At 42.1% G+C, this 10,197-nt stretch overlaps 1 protein-coding gene across 1 annotated transcript; it reads right to left on the bottom strand.

The window, feature by feature from the left end:
- Positions 1–1,348: 1,348 nt before the first annotated feature.
- RNASE6 (ribonuclease A family member k6) lies at positions 1,349–2,754 on the bottom strand. The gene is made up of 2 exons (XM_004274068.4): positions 2,515–2,754; positions 1,349–2,129 (listed from the first exon to the last, which is right to left on the bottom strand). The coding sequence occupies exon 2, from the start codon at positions 2,122–2,124 to the stop codon at positions 1,663–1,665; it is 462 nt and encodes a 153-aa protein (XP_004274116.1). The 5' UTR covers positions 2,125–2,129; positions 2,515–2,754; the 3' UTR covers positions 1,349–1,662.
- Positions 2,755–10,197: the final 7,443 nt, after the last annotated feature.

Raw genomic sequence — 10,197 nt, 5'->3', positions numbered from 1 at the left:
AATATTCACAGTATTGAATTTATCAATGAAACAGTTTTCGATTGTATACTTTTTTACCCCAACGGAACTAGTTAAAGTATCCATCTAAGGCAGTAAGTAAAGCAGTAAGAGGGGCATAATATTTTACTGGCTCCACATCCTCTAGTCAATATAAATTTTTTCAAAAGTACAGTGTCGGGCTTCCCTGGTGGCGCAGCGGCTGAGAGTCCGCCTGCCGATGCAGGGGACACGGGTTCGTGCCCCGGTCCGGGAAGATCCCACATGCCGCAGAGCGGCTGGGCCCGTGAGCCATGGCCACTGAGCCTGCGCGTCCGGAGCCTGTGTTCCGCAACGGGAGAGGCCACAGCAGTGAGAGGCCCGCATACAGCAAAAAAAAAAAAAAAAGTACAGTGTCCTCTGACCTGATACTCAAATTCTATTTCCACACCCTGTGAGTAAGAGATATGTATTGAATTGTCTACTTAGCTCATTTTCCCTGGGAACTTTGGCATCTCTAAGCCAGAGCTAATCCTCCTGGCACCAGGCTTGGCCCCAGGATGCCATTATAAACATGGACCCTGAAGCTCCTCAGGGCTTCCTGTGTCTTTTGAGTCTCATATCTTTGTAGCGCTCCCATATGTACATATGTAACTAAAATTGTTTTTTTCCTGTTGATCTATCTTTTTATTACAGGGGGTATCTCAACCAAAAACCTAGAAGGGTTTATGAAAAATTATTTTTCCTCCCCTACACATAGGACCTAAATTCTTAATCCCAGTCCTTCGATCTCTAAATCAGATACCTGTTCCAAAGCCCCAATGTTTCTGTGATATTTCACTATTTGAGTAGGGCAAGAATGTTTTTAGTGTCCCAGTGCTTTTTTTTTACCCCCCTTGATCTATGCTTTCTCTTTGTCCATTCCAATAGACAACAGGAGAATTGACTCTAAGGCTACAGTGGATTATTATCCCTACTACTATTTATATTTAAAACATTATCTGATTAATTATAGAGGCAAATAGTTAAGATCTAGGATGCCTCAGTTACCAGCGTTAGAATCTGTGAAAATACCATCAACATTGAGTATCAGTGCCACCTCCAAACAACCATAGACAATGGTTTCAAGGGAAATATGTAAAGCCATGAGCAGAGTTTGAAGGGATGGAGAACTTTCTTGCTCCAAAGTCCCAGAGACACAGGGGTGAGGGAGTGGCAGAGGCCCCAGGTTGCCAAATAACTTCAAAGGTTGCCTAGGGCCAAAATCGTTCTCCTTGGAATGCTGGTAAATGCAGGCCTAGATAGCTCCAGGCTGGCAATGATGTGAAAGGGAACACGCTTCCAAACACACTTATACACACACTCATTAGAATGCAGCAGAACATGGTTTTATTTCTGTGAACACAATACAACAAAAGTTGGCCGAAGTTCTAAGGCTGAAAATATGGAGACCTGGACCCTTCTTTGCCCTCTTCTCTACTATCTTCCTTCAAAACCTAGAGCTCCAAAGCAGAAAAGAATCCTACATATTTTTTGTCCCAACTCTGGTCTATCCTCATCACTCTAATTTTTCCAATACCCTCCTTTTTCCTTCTATGGGAACCAGGAAAATCAACAAAAGAAAAGAAAAATCAGAAGAGATCGTAAGAGAATTTGTGCCAAGTGAGAGGGAAAATGATGGAAACTTTAAACAATCTTGTCTAAGTGTACAGGAACCAAATGATAAGGAGGGTCGCTCTTCTGAGGGGGGTCACAGGCAACAATGAAGAGCTTGTATTGGGTGTCATCTCGGTAGCGGCAGTCAGGATACTTCCCCGCAGTGAGACTGCACTGAGTCAGGTTAACAGGCTTTGGACTCTGGTGGCAGTTGTGCCGCCCATTCTTACAGACGATGTGGGGCAAATCACAGACAGCAGCCACGTCCTGGAAGGAGTTGTGCAGAAAGGTGTTTTGAGGCTTACAGTGCTGAGTATAATTATTGACACTGCTCATTGCCTTGTTGCACTGGAGAAGCCTTGGCTGTATATGCTGAATTTCAAACCAGCGAGCCTTGGTGAGATGCTTAGGCAAAGCACAAAGTGGACACACTGACCACCATAGTCCCAGCAGCAATAGGAGAGGAAAGCATCCCAGAAGACCTGGCCCCATCTTTTCTGTGTAAGGAGAGAGAAAATAATGGTAGTAGCAAAAACAATAAGAGCAAAATTATCACTCATAACCATTTAGATTTTTATTCTGCCTTTTAAGATTTCATAGCTCTTTTTTGTTTGTTTGTTTTTAACCATCTCCTTTCTCACTTGAGTCTCACAATTCTAAAGAAACTAAAGCCCAGTGAGGAGGAATTTGAGGTAAGACGATCTTTTCTCTGACTGGTAGATCTCGTTCTTCTCTTTGTCCTGCACTCATGCGTTTGATGGTCCCCATGTCAGAAACCTTGTCTCTTCCCTCCTGAAATATTTACCCGCCATCTATCTGACCTGGATCTCCCAGCCATCTTCACTGGCCACTCTCCCCAGCCCTGGGGGCTTCTGCTCTTACCAAGTCTCCGCGCTGGGGCTCCCGCTGAGAACAGCAGCAGTAGTTAGTCCCAGGCTCAGAGCTTTCGTCTGTTGTTCTTCTCCCAGGTGTGCAAGGCTGCCTGCGTGTGGCAGGGGAAGGGTCCTGAGCCCTAGGAAAGAGAAGACTGGGGCTTGGAAGATGAACTTGTTGACAGTGTGGATGAGACTCTTAGACTTTCAAACTTGCTGTTTAATGAGTGTCAATAACACTGTAACTGCAGGGAGAGAAAGCTTACTTAAAGAAACAGTGAGACTCAAAACACAGTTTTGAGGAACTGATCACTTCCTGATATGAGTTGGTGCTTCCTCCCTGACTTGAAGCTTCAGTTTTTTGAAGTTTTATGGTTTCATTTCCTTAGGAGAAAATACACATGAAAATCTGATATAATAACTGCCATGTACTTGGTATGTGAGCTTCAAACATAGACTTGAATGAATTATTCCTTTATGTGTATGTTTATTGGGCCAGATACTGGGCTACTCTGATTCGGGAGCTTGTGATCTAATGAAAGAGACAGTCAGGTAAATGGACCAATGTACAATATATTAACAAATATAAATAGCACTTACAGCTGTGATCAAGGAAACTACAGGTAACTGTGTGGATACAGTAGAGAGGAGGTATTTTTGGAGGGCACAACACCGGCACTGAGTTTTGAAGATTAATTAGAAATTAGGTGAAGAAGATGGTAAGGGCAGCCCAAAGAGGAAACTGTGTGAAGAGACCCATACATATGAAGAAGGGCACATTTAGGGTATTTGCCTCTTAAATCTGTTCTTGCCTTTCCATTGGTGCTGCAATATCCTTATTCAGAACCTTATTGTCTCATAGAGGACTCACATAAAAGTTTCCTACATGGACTCCCTGCCTCTAGTCTCTTTTCCTTCCAATCCATTCTACATATTAATACTTCCAGATTAGTATTTCTTGAGCATAAATATAACAGTGAAACACTCTTGCCCAGTACTTTTAATGGCTCCAATAATCTTTAGGATAAAAAGTATTTCTTTTTATAGCAAAGTTGCAAGATACAAGGTTAATATACGAAAATTGCTTTCTTATATACCAGCAATGAACAACTGGAATTTGAAATTAAAAAAAAAAAAGAAACTAACATTTATATTAGCACCAAATAAAAATGAAATACTTAGGTATAAATCTCATAAAATATGTACAAGATCAATATGAGGAAAACTATAAAACTCTGATGAAATAAATCAAAAGAAGATCTAAATAAATGGAGAGATATTCCATGTTCATGCTGAAGGAAATCAGAATATGTAACCCCCCAAAAATGGCTCTTTGACATAAAAATTATTTTGCACTGAAGGCAATTAAGAATCATGAAGTGCAGAAAAAGCTCCCCGCTTTTTGTCCAAAGCCAGAAAATAAATTCTCTTTTTACTGGAGATAGACCCTCAACCTCCCAGAGAGGGCACCAGAGGAATCTGCGAAAGAATCTTGAAACTAACCCTTATCTTTCTAGTTACTTCTTCACCATTTACTAACCATACACCAAACCCCTTTGTCTTGTCTTGTCTCCAATTCTTTACAAATATCTTGTTTCTTGGGCTAAAAGGTACAAAAGCTTCCTGCTCTTCTCACGTATTTGGATTTTTCATTCTCTTGTGAATGCTCCCATGTACATGTAAATATTTAATAAAATTTGTATGCTTTTCTCCTATTGATCTGTCTTTGTCAGTTGAATTTTCAGACCCAGCCAGAGACCCTAAGAGTGTTGAGGAAAACGTTCTTCCCATACAATGACATTATGCACTTGTCAAAACGTGTACAACATGAAGAACGAATCCTAGTGTAAATTGTGGACTTTATTAATACTGGTTCATCAAATATAACAAAAGTACCACAGTAAAATAAGATATTAATAATAAGAAAATTGTGAACAGTGTGGTTAGGAGAGGAGGGAGGGAAGAGAGGCATATGGGAGCTCTTTGTACTTTCTACTCAATTTTTCTGTAAATCTAAAATTGCTCTGAACAAATAAGTCCATCACTTAAAGAAAAAAAAATTTTTAAGATGTCTGTTCACAATATTGTAAAGCAACAATACTCCAATAAAAATTAATAAAAAAGGAGTAAAAAAATAAGTCTTTTTGCCTAGTGCTCATATATCTTATTCTACATCCTATGTATTAGAACAGTCCTCCTTCTCTCTGCAGTTCCACAACTTGATTGTACACCAAACCCACTACAGAGGAAAACAATACCGAGTTACCCACGTCCTTAAGTAGGGGTCTCCTAACCCTGGCCTCACATCAGAATTGCCTATGAAAAGTTTTAAAATGCCAAGATCCTAGGCCTACTGAATCAGGATCTTGGGGATGGATGTCTTTGCATATCTATATTTGATTAACTCCACAGTGATTCTGTTACCCATTCTTTGTAGAGAACCATTTTTCTTGACTGACATTGATTTTCACCCAATGTCCAAGTTCTTAAGACTGGTCTTAAGCTTGATTCTGAGATAAAGTCCTCCTGAGTGCTACTTCCTCCTCAAGGGATATACATAACAACGTATCTTTGAATTCTTCTACAGGAACTAAGGCTCCCACCCAGGTGGAGGATGGTAGCTTCAAGCTGAGCACAAGTTCTGGAGCACCACCCTGTTGCCTCACCACCAACCAATCAGAAGAAAGTCCCACACCCTGCAGCCCTCACCCCAAATTTTGCCTTTAAAAATTCCTCCCTGAAAACCATCAGAGATTTCCGGTCTTTTGAGCATGAGCCACCCCTTTCTCCTTGCTTGGCCCTGCAATAAACCTTTCTCTGCTCCAAACTTTGATGTTTCAGGTTGTTTGACATCACGGTGTATCAGGCACAACAACTTGGGTTTGACAACACGCTGGGCTAAAGAAAGTGAGTATTTCCTGTAGGATAGGCACTAGTATGCATGGCAGAAGGCATGATGAGGATCACAAAGGTTGCAGATAGAGTTTATCCTTTAGGTTTATTTTGTTTGCAAGCAACACAAATTTGAGCTAATTTGAGAGGGAAATTTTTAAGTGATAGTGAAACTGCACAACCCAGGTTGGGACTTGAACCCACTGCCTTTTTTAAAAAAAAAAAATTTATTTATTTATTTTGGCTGCCCTGGGTCTTAGTTGTGGCATGTAGGATCTTTGTCATGGCATGCAGACTCTTAGTTGCAGCATGCATGGAGGATCTAGGTCCTCGACCAGGGATTGAACCCGGGCCCCCTGCATTGGGAACACAGATGAAGTCTTCCCCACTGGACCACGAGGGAAGTCCCATGAACCCACTGTCTTTTAGTTGAGATCACACACTTGGTCTCAGGACTTAATGAAGCTCAGTTTCTTTATGACTCAAGGCAGAAAGAATTCAGTGAGAAAAAAAAGAGATGGGTAAGAAGTGGATCTATTTAGAGAGATACACATTCCAGAGACACAACGTGGTCTGTCTCAAAAGGCGAGAACAGCCTTGGGAGAAACACACTCCACAGACAGAGTGTGGGCCATCTCAGAAGAGGGCAAGAGGCCCCCAGATATGGGGTGGTTAGTTTTTATGGGCTGGGAAATTTCACAGGCTAATGAGTGGGAGGATTATGCCAACCATTTTGGGGAAGAGGTGGAGATTTCTAGGAACTGGGCCACCACCCACTTTTTGACATTTTATGGTTAGCCTTGGAACTGTCATGGCACCTGTAGGTGTGTCATTTAGATGCTAATGTATTACAGTGAGTGTATAATGAGGCTCAAGGTCCACTGGAAGTCAAATCTTCCACTCTCTTGGATCTAGTTGGTTCTAACCAGTTTATGTCATATCCTCAAGGGCTATGTCATTCTTTTAGAGGTTGTGCCCTGTCTGCTTCCCTCCTGTTTCAGTGGTAGTGGGAATAGGGTGGGGATTTATTGGAAAAATCTGGGAGAGATTACAATATGAAAAAATATAGCAGAAGGATCAGTCTTTGGAAATAGCTGGAACCCAAGAAGCTTGGGTGAGCTGCAGAGCTGTGCCAAATGGGCATGAATCCACTTCAAATTTTTTAAAAATCCTTGCATCACTACTTGAGATTTAGACTCTGAGGACAGTGTAGAGAATGAAAAAAAAATCATCTTTTCCTTTTTTCCTTCTCAGTTCTCAGCTAGGGCCTCTATAACAAAAGACAGATTAACAAGAGAAAAACAAACAGAAGTTTATTAGCATGAATATACCACATATACATGGGAGAAGCTCAGGGATGAGTAACTCAAGGAGGTGGCTAGAACTTGGGTTTACTTTCCATCTTCAGCTAAAACAAAGAAGGAAGAGTGTGGAGGAGGCAAATTATGGGAAGGTGACCAGGAAAAGTACAGTAAACAAGGATAGGGTTTGTTATGCAGATTTAAGTCTGTGGCTTCTCCATTGATGAGGGTTTCTTGTGATTTAGAGTCATCTTTTTCTTCCTGTACAGAGAGGGAAACATGCTTACAAATAGAGATTTCCTTGGTAATTGTAAATTTCCCTTACATAAGGGTAATTTATACTCTGTTTTCAAAGTTTCTCCTTTATCTACTGTTTCTCAAAATAATCCTATGTCGAAGAGGTACATTCTGGTCTCCTATAAGAGACAGTTCAGTTAGCCTACCTTGGGTCTCATTACTATTGTTTGGCTCAGTAGAGGAGATTAGGAAACTTAAAGGACAGCCCCACCAATGTGCACACAAAAAGGGGAAAGATAGTTCCTTAAGGGAAATGAATATGCCTCTTTCCAAACAGGGGAAGTGAATGTGAGAAAGTCTAAGCAACAACACAAGGCTATTATCCTATGTAGACCTGAAACAAATAGACTGCCAGCTATTTCTCCAGCAAAGACAGGTTTATTCAGGATCAGCAAAAAATTGTAATTTGGGGTCTGCAACCATGGCAAGCCATGTGCAAGTCCCTGCACAGCAAGGGAAAGAGACTGCTTTAACAGAGAGGAGAAGAAAATTGGGAGGGCTATAGTAAACAAAGAGTGCATAGCTTTTCATTGGCTGAGTCCTTGCCAGGAAAGAAGACAACTCTTTCTTCTTCCAGTTTGCTTCAGCTATGGTCACAGGGTGTGAGAGCTCCTCCTTCTGGTCTTCCAACTCTAGTTAATTAAGGTTTCTGTTTATTAATTTTTTATAACGAATTGTGCTTAAATTCATTTTCCTCCTATACTGTTTTGAACCATCATCTTATAACCTTTTAATAAAAGCAATTTTTTAAATTTAAATTTATTTATGTTTGGTTGCATTGGGTCTTCGTTGCTGCGTGCAGCTTTCTCTAGTTGCAGCAAGCGGGGCTACTCTTTGTTGTGGTGCACGGGCTTCTCATTGCGGTGGCTTCTCTTGTTGCGGAGCACGGGCTCTAGGTGCGCGGGCTTCAGTAGTTGTGGCACGTGGGCTCAGTAGTTGTGGCTCGCGGGCTCTAGAGGGCAGGCTCAGTAGTTGTGGCATATGGACTTAGTTGCTCCGCGGCGTGTGGGATCTTCCCGGAGCAGGGCTTGAACCTGTGTCCCCTGCATTGGCAGATGGATTCTTAACCACTGCGCCACCAGGGAAGTCCCTAAAAGCAAATTTTAAAGAGTTTTTTAAAATGAGGTATTTGTGAAAACTTATTGTAGGACAGCGGAAGAGACAACCCTAAAATATGACTCTAGGAGACCAGAATATGCCAGTACATTTTGAAGCAGCATTTATCAAGTGAGAAAAACAACCAGTATTTCCCCACATGTCAAATGATCGTTGATGAAGAACTATTACCCAAAAACTGAGTTTGTCTCTTGGTGGATGTCGAGCCAAAAGATACAACCAAGCCAAAGAGCAGGAGAAGGAAGGATTTATGATTACTTGCAGCAGGTAAGGAGAACACGGGGAATCTTTCCCAAAACAGTCTCCCTGGAACAGCAAAACTGGGGAAGTTTTAAGCTAAGGGTATATGCATATTCATGAAGGGGCTTGAGCAGAGGAGAATTCAGCATAGAACTGGGGAAAGGTTGACAGAGTCCAAGCTTTAGCTGACTGAAGTCAGGAACGTCAACAGCATCATTCTGTCCTCCACCTGGGTGGGGGCCTCAGTTCCTAGAGAACGCAAAGACTTTATCAGATTGTAATGTATGTCCCTTGAGGAGGAACTGAGATTCTGTTTTATTGCTGAACTATTGTTTCTTGACTGCTTTTCCTTTGTTCCTGCATTCCCTTACTTCCCTTAAGATCCTGTGGCCAGGCTTAGACCGCAAAATGGCTTAGGCTAAAATGGCTTCTCTTATGTCAAGAAAACCCTTCCTGGTTCTCTTTCTCCAGGGACCCCCTACCCTATCTGCTTACAGAACTGCTGTTTAACACTAATCTCTTGTGAATTTGGTGGGTAGAGGTCATCATCTCCCAGGTATTTGCTCATTCCCAAGTACACTGAAAAAATGGCAAAGCTGAGGAGCTATGCTTGGAGCACGATGACCAATCTAGATTCACTGGCTACTCGTTGAGGCCCGAGTTCCAGGAAGGTGTTGTTGGGGAGGATTTTTTTTCCTTTTTTCCCTTCTAGGATATTTGGCTCATCTCATAATTCAATGATATAAGACAAACTGACAGGAGAAAACAAACAAAAGTTTAATAACACGTGTAATACATGGCGGAGACCCAGGTAAACTGAGTAACTTGCCAAAATGGCTGGGGCCATCACCTTAAATATCACCTTCGGCTAAAGACAAAAGGAGATGTTGGGGAGGGAAATCTATGGGAGATGACCAGGAAAACACAGGAAACAAGGATAATGTTGTTGTGGTACGCGGGCCTCTCCCGTTGTGCAGCACAGGCTCCAGACGCCCAGGCCCAGCGACCATGGCTCACGGGCTCAGCTACTTCGCGGCATGTGGGATCTTCTCGGACCGGGGCACGAACCCACGTCCCCTGCATCAGCAGGCGAACCCACGTCCCCTGCATCAGCAGGCGAACCCTCAACCACTGCACCACCAGGGAAGCCCAAAGATAATGTTGTTTTGCAGACTTATCATTGTCTTGTCCACCACTAAGAGTTTCTAGAGAATGAGTCCCGTCCCCCACCCCCCCACCGCTTCCTGGTACAGCAGGAAGACACCCTTACAAATGGAGATTTCTCTTTTACCTGTAAATGTCTCTTACAAAAGAGTGACTTCTATTTGGTTTTCAGAGCTCCTCTCATATCTGCTGATTCTTAAAAAATAATCAGGCTAAAATAATCCTTATACCAAAGAGACATATTTTAGGGTGGAAAATTCTGTTCCCTTATAGTGTGCAGCTTAATTTAAAGTGTCATCTAATTTAAAATGTTTATACCCTGGTCTTTGTTCTAATTGTTTCAAGGCTTGAGTCATTCAGTGATGCAGGAGGCTGAAGAACACAGGGTCCTTTAATGTTCAGTATCTCTCCTTCGCATACCTGCCCAGGCAAAATTATACGAAGCGAACATTTCTCTTACTCTGTATCTCTATCTCTCATTTAGCAAACAGAATTTCTGTGGACCTTACTTACTTGTGTTTCAACATTTCCTTCTCCAATCTACTTCCTCTTTCCTCCAACAAAATGCAAGTCTTAAGCCCCACTCTTTTTTTTTTTATTTTAATTTTTGGCTGCGTTGGGTCTTCGTTGCTGTGCGCAGGCTTTCTCTAGTTGTGGTGGCGAGCGGAGGCTACCTTTCACTG

This window comes from Orcinus orca, chromosome 2, assembly GCF_937001465.1.
Source record: "Orcinus orca chromosome 2, mOrcOrc1.1, whole genome shotgun sequence".
Classification (NCBI taxonomy): domain Eukaryota; kingdom Metazoa; phylum Chordata; class Mammalia; order Artiodactyla; family Delphinidae; genus Orcinus; species Orcinus orca.
Note: the sequence above shows the minus strand (reverse complement) of the source record. Positions and strands in the feature narration are given on the sequence as shown.